Source organism: Malaclemys terrapin, chromosome 22 (genome assembly GCF_027887155.1).
Source record: "Malaclemys terrapin pileata isolate rMalTer1 chromosome 22, rMalTer1.hap1, whole genome shotgun sequence".
NCBI lineage: Eukaryota > Metazoa > Chordata > Testudines > Emydidae > Malaclemys > Malaclemys terrapin.
Genome location: NC_071526.1, coordinates 14,394,013 through 14,413,242, shown reverse-complemented (window position 1 = coordinate 14,413,242; position 19,230 = coordinate 14,394,013). Strand labels below are relative to the sequence as shown.

The following is a 19,230-nucleotide window of genomic DNA, read 5'->3' as shown; positions in this document are numbered from 1 at the left end:
CGGAGCCCCGGGACTCAGGGAGGCTGCGGCAGCCAGGGTGGGAGGTGCCGTGGAAGCAGTGGCACCGCCGGGCAATGCCAGAGACGAGGCGAAAGGCAGGGCTGGAGGGAAAGGGGTGGTGACACGCTGCTCCTTGGGGGATGGTGCCAATGGAGCAGACCCTGGGCTACCGGCTTGGTGCTGAGACTCACCTGTGGACCCTGGGCGCCGATCCCGGGGGGGCCTGGCTCGCCCTAGAGAGACCACAGACACCGGTGAACGGAACAGCCCCAGCTTTCGGCAATCCCCATATGACAAACCCCACTTCTGCCCACACTCACCTGCAGCCCCTTCAGACCGGGGGGCCCCTGAATCCCAGGGAGTCCAGATTTACCCTAAAAAACACACACACACCCATAGAAATGTTAGCTTAGGTCGTTCAGCAGGCAGTGGACGTCTCTTTGATCATGGACAACGCCGGTGTGGGGGGTGAGCGAGGGTCACTCACGGGTTTCCCAGGCTGGCCAACACCCGGTGGGCCACGGTCCCCTTTGGCTCCAGGTTTTCCTGGCACCCCGACCACATCCAAGAACTCCCCCTGGAGAGTGGGGCAGGCGTCACAGGCGTCTCCCTGCGTGAGAAAGGAGCCTGGGTCAGTACACAGGAAATGGAAACAAGTGCGGCAGCTGGGGACCGAGGGAGGCGGAGGCAGAGACAGCCCCTCCTCGCCCCAGAGAGTCACATCCAGGTTGGGCTGGAGGGGGGTTTGAACTTGCCACCCTCGGCTTCAGAAAGCGCATGCCTTGCTAACTGGGAGAGAGGCAATGGCTCCGCAGGGGCAGGACTGCCAGGGGCCACTAGAGAGTGGCATGCAGCACCCCCGGCACTGACTGAGGAGAGCCACCGTGCAAGGGAGGCGCGTGGCTGGGGGGATGACGGCGACCAGCTGTTTGTTCCGCACAGTGGACGACTTGCGGAGAATGAAGATTCCCCTTTATGGAAAGGACACGAGGAGTGTGTGTGTGTGTGTGGCGGGGGTAGGAACATGGGGAGCAGGAAAGCTGCTCCCAGCACGGGAGGGTCTCCCTGCTTGGGGGTGCCCCAGAACAGAAGGCTACTTGACCAGCTCACAACAGGCACCACCGGGAGCAAAGACACTGGCTCCATGCGGCAGTGCCAGCCCCTGAGAAGGCACAAATTGGGCGGAGGGTGCAGGGGGGCGGCTGTCTCTTGATAGTGGGGGCCAGTACTAACCCATAGCTTCATCCCAGGTCTGCCCCTACCGGCAGAGCTAGCTCTGCGGGAGGGGGGCACTCACCTTTTCACCTTTGGGCCCTGTCGGACCCCTGATGCCAGGGTCACCTGAAAGCCCCGGCAGCCCCACTGAGCCCGGTATGCCAGGGTCCCCTGGATTTCCTGCATCGCCCTGGACAGGAGAGCAGACAAAGAGGATGTGACCCAGAGGATCACAGGAATCCCGGCCTCCTGCCTCCCCTGGGTCTCTGCCCCACTCTCCTTGGAGAGCTGGGTGCCAGCAGCATCGGAGCGAGTGCTAACGGCCTGGCAGCGCCACTCATGTGATAAGTTGGGACAGGGCAACAGCGCTCATCGGCCAGACCCAGCAGCCCCGGTGACTCCGATTCCCCAAGCAGCCGCACGCTTCCCAGCCCGTGCAAAGGGAAGCCCCCACGCTATGGGGGCAGGGCCGGGAGATTCCCACAGCTAGTGACCAGGCAAGCAGGAGGGGCAGGGAGCTGTTCAGCGACACCCCTTCCCTCCCTCTCACCTTCTGTCCTTTCAGTCCGGGCTCCCCAGGTTTGCCCTGGGGGAACAAAACACACAAGGGAGGAAGAAACAAGCCAATCAGACGGGAGGGAATGGAGCCAGCTCCTCCCCCAACGGCCCCCCCCAGCCATTCCCAGGGCAATGACAGCACCCCTTAACAGAGAGGCCCCGAGGATGCATACCAGGAGGGAGTCAGTGGTGGGAACATGCCCACAACCCCCAGCCCCACACCCAGCCCCTGCCCCCGTGCACCAGCGGAAGGAGCAAAAGGCCGGGTGGACAGATGCTGGTGCTCGGCAGGGCCTGCCAGTTTGGATTAACCATTTCATTGCTGGTTCATTCAGCACCTTCACTGCCCCTCACAGCCCCCTGGCACATCAGGCAGTATTATAATCCCCTCCCCCCATGCCATTCCCTCCCCTTCCTATCCCTCCTCCTCTCTCTTACCTGCACCCCTTCCTCAGCCCTCCCTGCCCCCCGGATACGCCCCGCTGACTCACCACTCTGCCGGGCACCCCAATGCCAGGCAGGCCTGGCTCACCCTTCTCCCCCGGAGCACCAGGCACGGACACCCCGATCGCCTCCCCTTCGAGCGCCTCTGGAGGGGCAAGGCACTGGCCGCATGGCTCTCCCTGTGAGGGACAAGCACCGGGGTCAGAGAGGGGCAGGGGCTGGGCCTGGCACGAGCTCCTTGGTCCGTTAGCTAAGTCCCCAGGCTCCTTACTGACAGTGGGCACTGCAGCAAACTCTGTATGGGCCATTTCAGCCCTGTGGGTCCTGGTACAGCCCCTGGGGAGGGGAACAGAGCGTGGCACCCGTCAGCCCAGCAGGGAACGCTGCTTCGGACCCAGATCAGCAGGGAGTGGAGGCGGTTCCCATGCGATGGCTCTTCAGGGAGACGCGTTTAGAGGGTCTCAGGCCGGTTCCTAGTGGGACACGTGCCCACAGCTCGCAAGAGCCACCGTGGTAAGTGGCTGCCTCCGGAGCAGTGCCCTGGAACCAGAGCTCCTCGCTCAGCCCTCCAGCTACGGGGTCGTGGGAGACACGCGTCCCTGTGGGCCCTGCTCTGTGGCTGGAGAGAGTCCAGGAGGTACCAGCTGGCTCGGAGCGCCATGGAGCTCGCAGGGCAGAGGGATTTCATCCTAACTCTACTGCTGTCACCCAGGAGCTGGGCCAGCCTGAGTGCTGGAGATCCCACCCCACCTTATACAAAATGGGACTGTCCACGCCTGGGCGGTGGGCGCCTGGCCACCCCAGCAGAGCTGTCCACTCACACCGGTCACCACGGGTCACACGCACTGTGCACAGGTGGAGATGGGGCCCTGGCCCCCGGGAGGCCCCTGGTTTTGCTGGTGGGGAAGGTGAGCCAGGCCAGCCTGGCTTTATGTTCTGGCCAAGGAGCCCGTCTCACGCACCAGCTGGGAGGTTTTCGAGCCACGTCAAGTGGCTGCAACACCTGCGCTGGGGATGCACCATCATGGAGGAGCTGGGGGGGCACTTGGAGGAGGGAGGCGACCCTCAGGAGACACCCTCCCACCCCAAAAGAGCTGCTAGGAGGGAGTTTCCATAAGAGGTTCAACAAGGGCACAGCTGTAGGGTGAGCACTGGATGGGGGAGCATCTCTGGCCACCCCACCCCTTCTCCTTCTGGAACAAGGGTTACCAGGATCTCACCTTCTCTCCTTTCAGTCCTGTAGGCCCAGCGTTTCCTCTGTCGCCTGGAATTCCCTGCACAGAGAAGCAGCAGCTGAGGTGAGACAGGCACCTGTAAAGCTCTGCTCACACATGTACACCCCCCCCTACACACACACACACACACACGGCCCCTGCAACCCACACATGTACACACAGGCCTACACGCGCACACAACAGGCCCCTGCAATCCCAGACGCACACATTCTCTGTGCATGCCCACGGGACCTCCCTGGGATCCGATCCATGTCTCTGTTACCCCTCGCCCTGCCCTGATTCGCTGATTCCCACCACGTTACTGACACTGCACTCCATTGCCTCGGGAGCCTCTGCTGTTGTTGCCAATGGGGCAACACCCAGTTCCCCACAAAAGGGCGCCCCACCCAGCCCCAGGGCATCCAGCTCCCCTACTCACAGGTTTGCCAGCTGGTCCCGTCATTCCGACCTCTCCCTAGGAAGCAAAGCAGAGAGCACAGGGGGTCAGGCCCAGAGGATGGAAGAGGGAGGAAGACCGTGACCACACGGACCCAGCCCCGCAAATGAGCGCAGGGCCAAGAGGTTCACAATGCCATGAGTTTAGCTTCGGTGCGTCCTCAGCCTGGCTCAGGGCGTCATCGGAAAGCTGCAGATTGCCAAAGCCAGGTAGGGGAGGCCCAGCCGTCAGAGTCCTCTCCCCCAGCAGGGAGATGGGGCCCCGCGGTGCTGCCAGCGTGGGGCAAAGGGAGCAGGGCAGGGGCCAGGGTTGTGCCCGAGAAGTTTGGGGGCAGCAGTGAAGGGAACGTTGTTACCCCAGTGCAGAGAGGCTCTGGTGAGAGCTACGGGGAAGGGCCAGGCAGGGTTTGCTGCAACAAATCCAACCTCCCATCTCCAAGGTTTAACCCTTCACATTCAGAAACCCTCCACCCCCAGGGGGAGCTGCAGGCAGAAGGACGAGGGGACTCACCTGCTGCCCCTTGGCTCCGGCCAGCCCAGGGGTCCCGGCTTTACCCTGCAAGACAAGCAAAGGATCCAAATTACCCATCCAGCAGGAGGATCCCGAGGAGCCCAGCAGAGCCCTCGGCAAACCTGGAGAGTAGAGAGCCCCTGGGAACAAACCGGGGAGGGAGCAAGGCGTTCATCCTGGCACCAGCTGGGCCAAGGCAACAGGGAGGGGAGGGGAGGGGAGGGGAGAAAAGGGGCATCAGGTGCCAGGCTTCTTAAGGCAGCTGGGAGAAGAAGAAAGGACAAGAGGCTAAGGGGAGGGGGGCACAGGCCCTAGGGGGCTGGAGCAGAGATGTGGGTAGCAGCCAGGTTTGAATACGAGGCTCTCTGGGGTTGGATTTAGGCCCATCTTTGCAAGGGAGGAAGCTCAAACCTTCCCCTGAGCTCAGAGCCCACCATGGGCATGACCCGCCCTGGAGAACCAGCCTGCGTCCCGCTCTAGGGGCTGCTCCATGTTTTCTGCGGCTGCTTGCCGGGGACTCCCTCCTTTGGCTCCTGCAGTCAGAGGCCCAAGATCTGAGCACAGATGGTTGGCGGGATCTGACCCCACTGGGAGGCCAGCCAGGAGGTTGGCTACACACAGACCCCCAGGGGCTCGGCTCCAGTGGGTTAGTGCAGGTAGGGAAGCTCTTGGCCTAGTATGTCCCTGGGGAGGACGGGCGATCTGGGCTGACCTCTGCGGAGCAGCGTGGGCAGGGCCCCTCTGGCTGTTTGAATGCTGGGGCGCTGGGCCCGTTCCCTCTCTCCCGGCAGGTGGGGCCTGGCAGCTTTTACCATCTCCCATCCCTCTCTGCACACCAGGGTGGGGAGCCAGATCCGCCTTCAACGCCCCACTCAGACTGTCCCCAGTGCAGTGCCTCTGTCCCTCCTTGGCTGCAATCAGGCCTGCGCGGGGACATGCCCACGCCCCGGGGACTCTGCCCGGCACAGCCTCTAGCCTGCCCATCCTCACGCTCCAGACCCAAGGAGCAGGGCACATACTCACCGGCAGCCCGGGCAGCCCGATCCCTGGGGACCCCGGCTCCCCTTTGGACCCCTCCTTCCCCGGGAGCTGGTCGGAGCTCTGCAGCATGGAGGCGAGAGCGGCGGGACTGCACGACACGCAGGGGGCACCCTAGGGAAGGAACCAAACGGCGCAGGGTCAGACAGGCTCCCAATGCCTCTGCGAGCCATAACAGGGTAACGGCTGCAGGCCAGACTCGGGGCTCCTCTTCGGAGGGGTGGCGACCATCGATGGGGCCTGCGAGCCGAGAGGAGAAGGGGCCGAGGACACTAAGGATGGGCAGGAGATTTGAGGGACCCAGGCACTCACCTTCTCTCCTTTTATTCCACTGATGCCAGGGTCTCCCTGAAAGAAACAAACACACACAGGGTGTCAGAGGCAGGATGCAAAGCCCAACACTTGCAGCCTTTAGAACATTTCTCAGCCAGCGTTCCCAGCGGGACACTGGGGCAGAGGAAGCTGGAGGGCGTGACAGCAAACTGGGGGGTTGGGATGTGCACACACTGCTCCCCTCTACTGGACAGAATACGAAGCGTTCAGCTGTGTGTGTGTCATAGCCCCTGTAGTGCTAACAGACGTAGGCGATTCTCCAGTAGCTCCCACGGTAGGGAAGCAGGAAGATCTGCCTTAGCCAACGACAGCAGGGCAGCAGCTGCTGACTTGACTGCTGTCCTGCAGCTGGTGGGGGAGCCTGGGTCAGTCCCAGTGTAACAGCATGCTGCCCTTCTCCCAGGCCAGCACGGCTGTGGACTCACCCTGGGGGTGCATTGGTGGAGCTGCATCAGTGCAAAACCCCTCCAGTATAGAGGGAACCTTAGTTTCGGACCCTCCCTTTCACTGTGGGAGGGGTGGAGAAAGACCATTCTGAATCCCCCCACCATCCATTGCCCTCCTCTTGGGGGAAACCCGGCAGTGCCCCCGCTCCCATCCTTCTGAGAATAGAGCCAGAGGGACGAAATGCTCAGGGTCCCGCTGACCGTCAGATCTGGGGTCGGGAAGGAATTTTCCTGCAGACCCTGGGTGGGGGGTTTCGCCTTCCTCTGCAGCATGGGGCACGGGTGACTCGCAGGGGCGGATTCTCTAACTTGACGTCTTTAAATCCTGATTGGAGGATGTCAGTGACTCAGCCAGAGGGTCTGGGTCTGTTACCGGAGTGGGTGGAGGAGGTTCTGTGGCCTGCCACGTGCATCGCGAGGGTCCCTTCTGGCCTTAAAGTCTCTGAGCGGCAGCCACCGCCCGGGCGGTCAGAGCCCTGCTAGCCCAGAGGGGCCCCTAGCACACCCCTCGCTGCTCTCCACGGGCAGACAGGGAATGCTGCACAGCGCGTCAACTCTCTGAGGCACCCACCCTGTCGCCTTTGGGTCCGGAGGGCCCTGCCTTGTCCTGCAGGGGAAAAAACAAACAGGTGAGACCAACAGAAACACCCCGCGGCTGCACCTCGGCCGGCACTTGCCCCTCGCTCCTGAATGGATAATGGGATGGCTAGAGTTGGGGGATGGGAAGATTAAGAAGTGGGATCCCAGCCCCCGCCCCCCTGAGTCTGACTCTGCCTTTGTGGTATCAGCTCTGGGCTGGGTCGCAAGCCAGGAGGGCGGATTCTCTGGGTCCTGCTGACTTGGGGGCCCAAGAGCTGAGAACAGGCAGGAAGGTTCGACCGATCCTGCCTCTAACCCAGAGCCAAGCACAACCTCCTCGCCTCGACCCCACTGCCAGGGAGAGCAAGGGCGGGTGATGGCTGGGTGCAAGGCCTACCCGTAGTCCTAGGTGACAGGGTGGGGCGGGGAGACGGGTGTGCCCGGGGCCATCTGGGGGGCGGGTGGTAGGGGGGTTGCAGGGGGCCCTGTTTTGCATGAGGCCATACTCTAGTTAGGCAGCCAAACAGGGCGAGGTAGCGTCCCCTGCAATTCAGTGCAGGTGCAAATATCACCTCCTTCCACCACCTTCACTTTGCCCCCTCCCTCGTTTCAACCCTCCGCTCCCAAGACATGGAGGCGGGGACGGACGCCCGGCTCCCCGCAGAGAGGGTGCATGGGTTCTCTTCTCAGGGACACGGCAACGCATTGCGTTCAGACTCACCGAGAGCCCCGCTTTCCCCGGCACTCCGGGCTCTCCTTTGGGTCCCGGCTTTCCCGGGAGGCCGACAGCATTGGTCATCCCCTCGGGGATGCTGGGGCAAACTTCGCAGGGATCCCCCTGTGGGAGAGAGGAGACGGTGAGACGTGGGCCGCGACCCCAGGGTCCCTCGACTTTTGTCTTTGGGAGCCGCCATTGGGTCTGTGCGGGGTGGTGACCCTGCGATCCCACAGCGCAACTGACGTGACAATGGACCTGGCCCAAACCACCCTGAGCTTTGGAGCCAGATTTCAACCTTGGACCAGGAGCAGGAGAACCAATCAGGCTCCCGCAATAGCCCTGGGGTGGGGGATAACCGAACGTAGGCCAGAGCAGGGTTGGAGGATGGGGCAGCTTCTGGCCAGAGATTCAGGCTCTCAGGGCTGAATGGGACGGAGAACCCAGGAAGGGCTCAGAGAAGCTGGCTCTTGAGTTCCTGGTCCTTACTGCTGCCTGAATCCACTTCATCTCGCCCTCCTGCTTCTCAGCTTCCCCTAGCAGGCAGCTGTGGGAGGCCCCACCTTGACCCCAGAGGCCTGTCTCGTCTGCGGAGGCCCATGGTGCACAGAACAGAAACCAGGACAGAGCACGCCCAGCGCCAGGCTCCCATGTGGTACCCACCTTGTCTCCCTTCAGGCCTGGGACCCCTGGCTTGCCCTGTGGGGGTGAGGGAAGATGCTGGTTAGCTTAGACCGAGCTGCCGAGCAAACCCAGTCCCAAGGCCTGGGCTGCAATGGGATAGAGGGCAGCAGCCAGACCCTGCCCCGGATCAGCCCAGCAATCCTGACCCACAGCCCCCTGCTATCCCAGCCCTGGGCTCACCCCACCCCCTCCTCAGCCAGTGCCCCTCAGTCCTGACCCACAGCCCCCTGCTATCCCAGCCCTGGGCTCACCCCACCCCCTCCTCAGCCAGTGCCCCTCAGTCCTGACCCACAGCCCCCTGCTATCCCAGCCCTGGGCTCACCCCACCCCCTCCTCAGCCAGTGCCCCTCAGTCCTGACCCACAGCCCCCTGCTATCCCAGCCCTGGGCTCACCCCACCCCCTCCTCAGCCAGTGCCCCTCAGTCCTGACCCACAGCCCCCTGCTATCCCAGCCCTGGGCTCACCCCACCCCCTCCTCAGCCAGTGCCCCTCAGTCCTGACACGCAGCCCTGGGCGCCCCGCACCCAGCTCTGCCAGTGCCCCTCGCTCCTGACCGGCAGCACTCCGTTGTTTCGCCCTGAGCCCCTCAACCCACCCCCAATGCACTTCCCTCCTATGGTGCAAACCTGCATCCTCTCCACACGGCTCTGCTGATGCCCCTCACTCCTGACCTGCACCCCCTCTCCTTGCCCCACGCAGGAACGTGTGCGGAACAGGTGACCCCCAGCAGGGAGCGGGCTGGGGTCAGACGTTCTGGCCTTCCAGGCCTAACAGCTAAACTTGAACCCAGCTCTCCAGAGGAGAGGCCAGGGTGTGAGCAACAAGGCTTCCGCCAGGGTGTCACCAGCCATGTGTCTCACAGCCAGGGAAGGTCACAGCCGTGGGGCCTCCGCACTGACACAGGCTCTCTCAACCCCCGCCCTAGGGCTGGGCTCAGAGCCCATTTCTGCTTTCCCCACCCAGCTTCGTCAGGCAGCCACACGCCACCCCCCAGTCCTCCAATGCCCGCCCCGCCTCCACGGAGAGAAGGCTGCTACTTACGGGCTTCCCGGTTGAACCTCCCGGTCCAGGAGATCCGGAGTTACCCTAGAAACAGAGGCCACCAGAGAAACACAAACAAGCTGAGCCCGGGTCGTGTCTGACACCAGTGAGCACAGGAGAAATGGGCTTTCTCCGATGGGTTGGACGGCAGGAGCGGGACCAGGGTCCTGGGCTCTGCCCAATAGAGGAATCGATTCCCCTGGCTCCTACCCTATCCCCTGATAGTCCAGCCCCAGTCCCTCTACCCACAGCCCTACCATGCCCCAGACCCCCTACCCACAGCCCTACCATGCCCCAGACCCCCTACCCACAGCCCTGCCATGCCCCAGACTCCCTACCCATGTCCCAGACCCCTACCCACAGCCCTGCCGATGGCCCTCGGGCCTGCCCCGGGCCCCCTGCCCTGTGCACACTAGACATGCCCGGGTGTTGATCAAAGTGAAGAACGAGCTCATTACACTACATAAATCACCACGCCCCCCGCACGCCTTCTGGCGTCACCATGGAAACGTGCCAATCACAGCCTGGCGATGGAGCAGGGGCCTCAGGCTCATTTGGGGACAGGGAGCAGTGATGAGCAGCAAGGTTCCCTGGAGAGGAGCCAGAATCCAATTTCCACCCCATCAGCAATCACCCCGGGACCCTAGAAGCCCTGCCTAACCCCGAGGGGGCACCCCAGAGCATCGGCCAAACCAGCTGTCCAGTTACTCCAGAAACGGCCCTTTCCTCCGTGGCAGGATGGGGATGGATCCAATGCGCAGCATCACATGCACTGCCAGGAGACCCCTCTCCCCCCCTGACCTAATGCAGGCAAAGGGCTGAGCCACCAAGCCTCTGCTGGGGAACGTCCTGCTCAGCCAGTCCCATGCACTGGGACAGCGAGAAGAGGCGCGGCCCGAGCGATAAACCTGCCTCCACTGGGCCTCTCGGACAGACAAAAATCTCTGTAAGAAACAGCAGCCCACCATCCCCCCATTGCCCCTCTGGGCTCCCTGCTCCGGCCTCCCGCACCTTTAGCCCAAACATCGCCCGGCAGCTGGGAACCCTTGCATCACTCAAGCAGGGGATGCAACCGCCAGTGCAAATACCCGGTCCCCTTCCGCCGCGGTTCAGGCTCCCGGTGCCCTGGTGGAGCAGCACGGGGCAGCGCTTGGCCCTCCAGCCGCCCGGCATTCAAATGTCCCTCTGCTGTGCCGCCTGGCCAAGATCACTAACGCCCAATGGTGCTCGCTGCACCGCCCCGCAGGGAGGGACCCAGAGTCGCTGTGATATTGCACCGGCTGGAGCAATTGGAGCCTGGTGCCTGCTCCAGCTCAATGCCCCGCATGCCAGGGAAGGGAAGAGCGTGGTGCCACATCAGCACGTACGAGGCTCTCTCCAGCCGAGAGCGTGGGATGCTGCTCCTGCCAGGCGGGGGCTGCTGGGTGTCTAACCTCTGCGAGTTCCCAGCCCCCGGGGCAGGAGCAGGGGAGGGAGCTTAGAGCCCACGGAAGTCAGCGGAGAGAGTCAGGCCCAGAGCCCAGCAAGCTCTTCCCAGGTCCTGGGCCCAGGCACACGACAGCCCACGCACAGTTTGCACACTGGACAGAAGGGGCCAGTACAGCCCATGTGCACGATGGTGAGATGCTCCTAGAATGACCTAAGATAGACTGATGTCAGTGCATCTTAACCCTGGCCTGCAGCCTGCCCTGCCCCTGCCATTCCAACCCTGGGCTCCTCCCCCTGCTCTGCCGATGCATCTGAGTCCCAATAACGCCTCCTGGATTATTCCTTATTTCCCTCCGGGGTGCGAGGGGGCAGCGTGCAGTAGGGGAGACGCTTGGGGCGCAGGCCGGAGAGCAAGGGAAGCAAAGTGACCACTGGGACGTCCTCACGGGTCCCTTGTGCTCACGGCCACCCTGACATGGGACGGGTCCAATCTCGGCCAGTACGAGTCTGGCCACCGCAAGGTGAGGGAAGAAAACACGCCCGACCGGTCTCTGCGGGGACACGGGGGGCGGGGGGAACAGGCAGCAAGGTCGACGTTTTAAACTAGAGACGGGCCCCGCTCAGGCCAACTCTCCTGAGCCGGGAGAAGGTCAGAGGCGGCTCCAGACCTAGCAGCTGTGGCTGTCTGGAGTTCAAGCTCACGCCCATGTCAGACCTGCCCCCACGGGCAGACTGGGTCACTAGATGTGGCTGCACTTACTTTTTCTCCTTTAGGACCTGGAGGGCCACCGGGGTCACCCTGAAATTAACGAGAGAGAGAGAGAGACTGAGGTCAGCGCGTTGCCTCCCAGATGGAGCTAGCACACCCCACAGGAGCGGCCTGGCCACCCCGCGACCCGCTGAGCAGGGCGTCCACAAGGCAGTGAGACACCCTCAGCTACCCAATCCAAACAGCTCACCCATACGGCGAGAGAACGGCCTGAAATTCCACGCAGCCCATTGACCGACAGGATTGCCGAGGCCCAGCTCTCTCTTCCAAGAGGCCAACAGCCGTGAACGGCAGACATGCATGCCCAAGGAGGGTGCTAGGAAGCGAGGAGAAGCAATGGAACCAAATCCTTACCGTTTTCCCTGGAAGTCCTATCCCTGGAGGACCTGGTGACCCCGGGGGGCCTGGCTCACCGGCTAGCCCCTCGGGTCCAACGAGCCCGGGATCACCCTAAAACACAGACATAGCTGTGAGCCTGGCCTCTCCATGGGTGCAGCCTTCAAATCCCTACTCACAATTCCCCCACCCTGAGCCTGCAGCACGGTACCTTCTGTCCCTTCGGCCCCACCACACAGATCTCTCCAGGCCGGCCCTAGCAGAAGGAAAGCAGGGTTAGAACATTGTAAGCTCTTTGGGCACCATCTTTCTCTGCTGTGTTTGTACAGCACCTTGCACAATGGGGCCATGGGCCGTGACTGGGACTCCTAGGTGCTACCATAATACACCTTATCAATAATCACAACAACGGGCTCCCAAAAGGTTTCCCACGGGCACTGAGCAGTGCACACCCCCTGGCACAGATCATAGCCTGCAGCTGCCTTGGTCCTTTGCCATTAATAAATACAGGTTGATCCGTTTTCTAGGGCGTCTGCGGATCCCAGAGAAATGCATCAAGCTGATCCTAAAAGGAAGAAGGAGCCATTGTATCCGCTCACATTTACACAGCACCCGCTATCCTGAGGGATCTCAAACCTCTTTGCCATATCTCGTAAGGATCACTTGGCCTCTCGTGGAATGCAGCCACCTCTGGGGTGGACTGTGGTAGCTGTTTTGCAGCACCCAGCAACACCGCTCAGCACTGTGGCACGGGACACGAAGAATCCCTCCTCCAGCTGAGACAAGGGGGAATTTAGGGCGGTGGAATATGATTAGGCAGCTGGGAATTTGTGGAATTTTGATTGAACACAGGCACTCAGGGCTGCAGATTTACGTCTCCTCTGCAGGGAGCGCCCTTTTGTGCCTGAGCTCAGTAATGACTCAGCGACTCATTAGAGCTGCTGGGTGTTCTTTGAGCCCTGCGGCATTGCTGGGTTGGGACATCGTCACCAGCTAGAACAGGGAGCGGATGTAGCGGAGACGGTAGGAATCTGAACGTCTCTCCAAGGCTAACAGGGAACTGGGAAACCACGAGGAAGCTCGTGGGAAAGCGCCAGCGTGTGCTGGATCCTGCAGCCCCAGGGCAGACTGAATAAAAGGGGAGAGGGGACACACGCTGCAATGAACCACTTACGTCGCGCCCCGGCATCCCGGGATTCCCTTGGACACCTCCATCTCCCTTCTCGCCTTTCTGCCCCTTGAGAAGCAATCCAGAAAACCACCCATCAGAGGAGAATCCAGTGCCCTGGCTGTCCCCATTCCTCAGACCCCGGAGCTGCCTCTGCCCCACCACCGCCTTGCCTGTAATGCCTCCAGCCTCTTCTCACCCGCATTGGGAGACGGCAGCCTCCAGGCCCCTCAGGGCGAAGCTCACGGAAAGCACCGCTAACACATGGAGCATCCCTGTTCCCTCCCCCACGGCGCCCTCCCTGCCCCGCTCCCCCAGTTCCAGACCTTGCTTTTCCCAACCCTTTTTCGCCTCCGGGGCTCCTCTCCCAAGCAGGAGGAGATGCCTTCCTGCAGAAGAGCTACCCCCTGCAAAGCGGGGAGAAGCCTCCACCGGGACCTTCCCCTCCTCAGCTCTTGCCCTGCAGACTGGGCGAGCGAGTTACCTTCTGCCCATCAGCACCGGTCGCTCCTGCTAGGCCCTGTTTGGAATAGAAACAAGGTGGTTAACCGGACCTCTGCCGCCGCTTGGCCATGAACGCCCAGCTCCGTGCAGGATTCACTTTGCAGCAGCGCACTCAGCGATGCGCCCCCTGGATGCACAGAGAGTTTCACTACGGCCCCCCGCACAGGACCTGGCTAATAAATATTTATCTCCCACAAGATAAACCTGGCCACCGCAGAGCGCAACATCTGAGCGGCATTCACTGGGATACGGGAGGATATTAAGCCTTGGCAGGGCTGAGAGCCGAAGGGAGCGGGGGGATCTCTCCTGCTGCAAAGCAAGGGAGAGTCCCAAGGAACTGGAGGAGGTAAAGGGGGTGCCAGACAAGCTGGTTGTGATGTTCAGGGTCAGATCCTGAGCTGGGGCTAATGGCACAGCTCTGCACAGGTCAATGGGAGTGGTGCTGGCTGGCATTGGTTTATTGACTCCAATGAAGTTGCAAGCAGCATTTGGCCCAGTGCCATTTATAGGAGCAGGGCCAGATCCTCGGCTGGCGTAAATTGGTGTCACTCCATTGACACTTTACCCATTTATACCCGCGGGGTCTACCACTGGCTTTCAAGACCTCATCTAGGCCTAGGTGGCCCCAGTCAAGCCCCTTGGGGAAGCAGGCTCCCCCAAACGGTGGCCAAGCCGGACGCGCTGCGACCCTGGTAGGGCCGAGCGGTGGGCGCTGTGTGCAGTGGTGCTGCGGGAAGCCCATGGGCAGCGCGGCAGAGAGAGGCCGACGGGCACAATGCTGACCCTCTGTCGCCAAGAGGGAGGAGAGATGGCACGGGGGGTGGGGGGGGAGGGTAGCGGGGGGGAGTTTAAGGGACCGACTGTGCAGACGAGCTTTACTCACCAGGTCTCCTCGCTCCCCCTTCTCTCCCTTCGGCCCCTCCGTGCACTTCGGAGAGAAAAGGAACAAGGGGCGGGTTAGAGGAGGGTGGCGCAAGGCAGCGTGAGGTGCCAGGGTGGCCAAGCCCCACAGGGGACGCCCCCCCCAGGGGCCTGCCCAGAAAGGAGAGAGGTGCCTCACCTGCAAGGGGCCGTCGGGGGAGCTCCGGACGCAGTCCGCACCCTGCGGGAGGAAGGGAGACGCTCAGAGGGAGGAAGAAGACGGGGCTCTCTGGGGCCAGGCTTGGTAGGGGTGCAGAAGGCAGAAACGGGCCCTGCACAGCCAGGAAGTCCCTTTGCCACCGGTATAATAACGGGCCAAGCTCCCAGGCTTCGCGGCCTAGACCCACCCCTGGCTGCAGCCCTTCTCGGTCGGTCGTGGCTGGAGGCTGGGCTTTCCCTGCCCTGCACCGGGAGAGACCCCCAATCTCTGGAGCAGGCCCAAGCCCCGCGTTGGAGTCAGATATAGACCAGCCTCATGCTGCTCATGTAACCAGCCCCCTGGGCCACCCAGAGGGATTAATGGGTAGAGAGATGGGAACGGGAGGCCATGGGAGTAAGGGCTGGGGGGGCACGGGGTGGGGACCCAGAGCCATCCCATCCCACCGTCCTGCACAGGAGAGCGTCACCAAGGCACCGGGCCCCGCCAGCCTGCAAAGGAGGTGCCGGCAGCTGCCCAGGGAAGTTCCCAGTGTGGCCATGATGCAGGAGCTCATGGAGGGGATTCCCAGTGTGCACGTGGCATCCATCTCCCCAGATGGGCCCATTGCCCCCAAGCTGGGCGGCTGCGTCTCCTCACGCTGGGCACATCGACACCACTCACGCGCTCGCCTCGCTCCCCCTTCGAGCCGGATGTCCCAGGGAGTCCGCGTTCTCCTTTGCCTCCCTGTAGGAGAGAGGGGGAGTCCGATGAGAGGCACCCGTGTTGCACAGGGGAATACACGCCCCCTGCAAGTGCACACGGCCCCAGACGCACACGGACGAACCCTCACCGCAGCATGTATGGACACATACGGACACACACGCAGACACACATGGATGAACACACGTGAATACCTCTGCACGCTCGTGCACTCACTACCAACTGCAAGCGGGTCCCGCCGTGTGCCCTTGCACGAGCAGGACGGAGCTGGGCTCTGTCTGTCAGTCAGGGCAAGGACAAACTTACCTTGGGGCCGGAGGGACCAAGCGTGACCTGCACAAACCAAAATGAAACTCATCAGTGCAACCTAGTCGGCTCTGCAGCTGAGCCACCCCAGTGAGGAGGAGCAGAGGGGTGGGAGCAAGGGATGGGTGGAAGGAGCGGGACAAGTCCTGTGTCCTTTTCAAATCATTCAGGGCGACAGTTCAGATGGAGCTCTGGCTCCAACCTCCTGTCCCCAAAGCACAGGTGACCCCAAGGTGTCCCAGGCCATCCTGCCAGCACACAGAAAGGCGTGTGGTATCTATCGCATGCCCCCTTCTGCCCCAGTTCAAATCCCCACTCCACTGGACTCCGGCTGCCGTGCTGGGGGCAGCAGATAAAGGGGACTAAGGAAAGACACAAAACTGCTCTGGGTTTTATCATCAGCCCCGTGTCCTCCTCCATAAATTCCTACAGCTGGCCCACGCTGGCCTGTCATACAGGCATGGAGGGTGAATATCAAACAGCTGTGAGCTCTCATCCCTTCTTCTTTTCCTCATCAGAGCCCCCTGTGCCCACACGGCTGCTACAGGAACCTTGCAGACATCTGGAAGCCATCAGCACTCTCCCCCGGCTGTCCAGCTGTTCCAGGGGATGTCGGCCAGAGAGAAGAGGAGGTGGGTGGGTTCTTTGGAGAAGGCAAAGGGGCCAGAGCGAGCTGAAGCTCCAGCCACCTGAGGAAGGTAAGGTCAGGCCCCGGGGGAGCTTTTGGGGGGTGCGTGGCAGGCTGGGTTCCAACGGAGCCAGATGCTGCCGGGAAGAGTGAAATTCAGTCCGGTTTTGGGGCTGCATCTTCCAAAGCGAAGCTGTGACTCGGCAGGGGCTGGGAGCCAATGGGGAGCGAGGGATCTGAGGAGACAGCCCTGCCCCGTCACAGCCCCGCTGGTGGGAGACAGGCCAGAGCCAGGATCAGTAACCCTCCATCCCCACCCACGCTCCTCCAGCAGGCCGGCCTGCAGCACTATGAACGAGACGGGCCTGCTCCAAGCCCTGCCTCTGTGCAAAACTCAGGTCATGCCTCGGAGGGTCCTTCCTGGGCCCTGTTCTCCGGCCGCTGTCCTAGAGATGTAACCCCCTTGGAAGGAAGCAACACCAGCCCTGCAGCTACCCGCCTGGGTCTGAGCGGCTGGGGATGGGCGTTCCTTTCCACGCCGAGGGGGTCTGGGTGTGGGTGGATCGCCTACAATGCATGGGCTGATTTTCTCTGCTGTGGAGGCCCAGCAGGCTGGGGTGTCCCGTAGAAGGAGCTTTGCACACACACTAATTCTGCTGGATTCTGGGCGTGTGGCACCAGGGTCTCACACTGAACAGTAACTCAGCCCAGAGCAGCGCTGTAGGGGGGTGTCCGTCCGTCGGCTCTCAGCATTCAGGGCAGCTCGGCCTTGGCTGGGGCAGATTTTCTGTGTTACTCGGAGATGTACAGAATCCAGCGGCCAGCGCGCTGCCGTCTTACCTGTCCCTAGAGCGGCAAAATGCCACCAGAGTCACAGCTCTGTGCTCTCCCCCGAGAGGAGCACCTGGCACCGGGACAGACCCAGCCCTCAAGGCCGACTCTGCTCAGGGTAGCTCTAGTGGCTTCCACAGGGCGGGACAGCTGCAATATGCAGATGGGCACCTGAGCCACGGAGAGGCTAAATGACTTGCCCAAGGCCATACAGGAAGTCTGTGGCAGAACAGGGAACTGAACCGGGGTCTCTTAAGTCCTAGGCTAGTACCCTGGGCCATGCTTCCTGTCTCCAAAACTATAGTGTGAGTGAGAGAGAGAGAGAGCGCACTCCTCTTGCCACTAGACACTGCTGTGAGACAGCTGCCACTGCAACGCCCCCGCCACCCAAGCCCAAAGCCCACCGGAAAGCTCCAAGAAGCAGCAGCCCCTTGACTTACGTTGGCGTGCGGGGCTCTCTGGGGGCAGGGTGGGCACTGCAAGAGAAGAAGAGATGACACCGGCAGTCAGGAATCAGGAGAAACCGTTCCGAACCGCGACAGGGATTTTTACCAGAGGGGGGTTGAGGTGAGCTGACCCCGCTAGCAACCTGGGAAGGCGTCCTGCAAATACCGCCTCTCAGCAAGGGCTCACATCCCGCCCCCTTGCCGCACTTAGCTGTGCTCTCCGTGGCATCAGCGGGTCTAAAACCTGCCTGCCCTGGATCTGTTTGGAGACCTGCACCCAGACCACTCCCCACAGGGCTGTTGTGGGCGTCCAGGCCAAACAGGCCCCCAGCCCCGATCCCACGCGAGGCTGAGCAAGTGCCATCAGTGGGGCCCAGCGCCTCCAGGACTGAGTCCTCTGCATGGCTGACCCCATACCAGTAAGACAGGCTGGTGCATGTGCAAAACTGAGGCCCTGAAAATCCTGCAGGCTCCGCTGGACACTGGGCCCCCAAAAATAAGTCCCAGGTGATCTGCCCTGTGGCTTAGTAGGCAGAAATTGGCAGCAATTTGCTTTCGAATGGCATGGCACCGACCCTGCAAATCTCCAGGCAGGTGCTACATGCTGCGCCCCCCACCCCACCCCCAGCCACCTTCTGGCACCCATCCGGGAAGCGCCCGCTGCCTGCTCCATGCTCAGGATGGTGGAATTAACCAGTCAGTGGTTCCCACAGGTAGAGGGCTGACAGGTTAACAGTAGGGTTACCATTCGTCCGGATTTACCCGGACATGTCCTCCTTTTGTGTGCTAAAAATAGCGTCCGGGGGGAATTTGTAAATCACTCACAATGTCCGGGATTTCCCCCTCCCCCGGCAGAGCAGAGCGAGCGGCTGGGAGGGCTGCAGGAAAGTCCCGGGCTGGATTCCGGAGCAGCTTCCTCCTCCCACCCCCCCTCCCTGCATTCTGAGCCGGCCGGCAGCTCCTCCTCCTGCAGCCCGCTCCGGCAACCCTGTGCAGGGCCAGGGACCGGGTTTTGTGTTGTGCTGGGGAGCTCAGCCATGTGTCCGGCTGGCACAGAGCCCAACACCCTGTTCTGAGCAGCAGGGTAAGGGGGACCGGGGGCAGGATGGTTCTGGAGGGGGCAGTCAAGAAACGGGGGGGGGCTTTTGGAGGGGGGTGGAGAAAGTTTTGGGCAGTCAGGGTACAGGTAGGGGGTAGGGTCCTGGGGGGCAGTTGGGGGGGGTCTTAGGAGGGGGCAGTTAGGGGACAAGGAACAGGGAGTCTTAGGTAGGGGGTGGGGTTCTGGAGGGCAGTTAGGAGCAGGGGTCCCAGGAGGGGGCAGTCAGGGGACAAGGAGCGGGGTGGGGGGCTGAGAGTTCTGGGGGGGGAGCTGTCAGGGGGCAGGAGTGGGGAGAGGGATCGGAGCAGTCAGGGGACAGGGAGCAGAGGGGTTTAGATGGGTTGGGAGTTCTGGGGGGGCTGTCAGGGGGCAGGGGTGGGGAGAGGGATCGGAGCAGTCAGGGGACAGGGAGCAGAGGGGTTTAGATGGGTTGGGCGTTCTGGGGGGGGCTGTCAGGGGGCAGGGGTGGGGAGAGGGATCGGAGCAGTCAGGGGACAGGGAGCAGAGGGGTTTAGATGGGTTGGGAGTTCTGGGGGGGGCTGTCAGGGGGTGGGGAGTGGTTGGATGGGGCGTGGGAGTCCCAGGGGTCTGTCTGGGGGTGGGGGTGTGGATAAGGGTTGGGGCAGTCAGGGGACAAGAGGCAAGGAGGCTTAGATAGGGAGTGGAGTCCCGGGGGGCAGTTAGGGGCAGGGGTCCCAGGA

The 19,230-nt window shown here is 62.2% G+C and overlaps 1 protein-coding gene across 3 annotated transcripts in view; it reads right to left on the bottom strand.

Moving 5' to 3' along the window:
* Positions 1-19,230, bottom strand: part of COL16A1 (collagen type XVI alpha 1 chain) — an 87,892-nt gene that overhangs the window by 33,113 nt on the left and 35,549 nt on the right. For all 3 annotated transcript variants that reach the window (XM_054012002.1, XM_054012003.1, XM_054012004.1), the window contains exons 11-35: positions 17,425-17,460; positions 15,526-15,552; positions 15,181-15,243; positions 14,500-14,541; positions 14,323-14,367; positions 13,420-13,455; positions 12,942-13,004; positions 11,979-12,023; positions 11,786-11,881; positions 11,423-11,461; positions 9,235-9,279; positions 8,173-8,208; positions 7,516-7,632; positions 6,787-6,822; positions 5,749-5,784; positions 5,422-5,550; positions 4,399-4,443; positions 3,871-3,906; positions 3,438-3,491; positions 2,265-2,396; positions 1,766-1,801; positions 1,298-1,405; positions 488-610; positions 321-374; positions 192-233 (exon numbers count right to left, since the gene is read on the bottom strand). In XM_054012002.1, the coding sequence (XP_053867977.1) occupies positions 192-233; positions 321-374; positions 488-610; positions 1,298-1,405; positions 1,766-1,801; positions 2,265-2,396; positions 3,438-3,491; positions 3,871-3,906; positions 4,399-4,443; positions 5,422-5,550; positions 5,749-5,784; positions 6,787-6,822; positions 7,516-7,632; positions 8,173-8,208; positions 9,235-9,279; positions 11,423-11,461; positions 11,786-11,881; positions 11,979-12,023; positions 12,942-13,004; positions 13,420-13,455; positions 14,323-14,367; positions 14,500-14,541; positions 15,181-15,243; positions 15,526-15,552; positions 17,425-17,460 (1,521 nt within the window). The remainder of the gene's footprint in view (positions 1-191; positions 234-320; positions 375-487; positions 611-1,297; positions 1,406-1,765; positions 1,802-2,264; positions 2,397-3,437; positions 3,492-3,870; positions 3,907-4,398; positions 4,444-5,421; positions 5,551-5,748; positions 5,785-6,786; positions 6,823-7,515; positions 7,633-8,172; positions 8,209-9,234; positions 9,280-11,422; positions 11,462-11,785; positions 11,882-11,978; positions 12,024-12,941; positions 13,005-13,419; positions 13,456-14,322; positions 14,368-14,499; positions 14,542-15,180; positions 15,244-15,525; positions 15,553-17,424; positions 17,461-19,230) is intronic.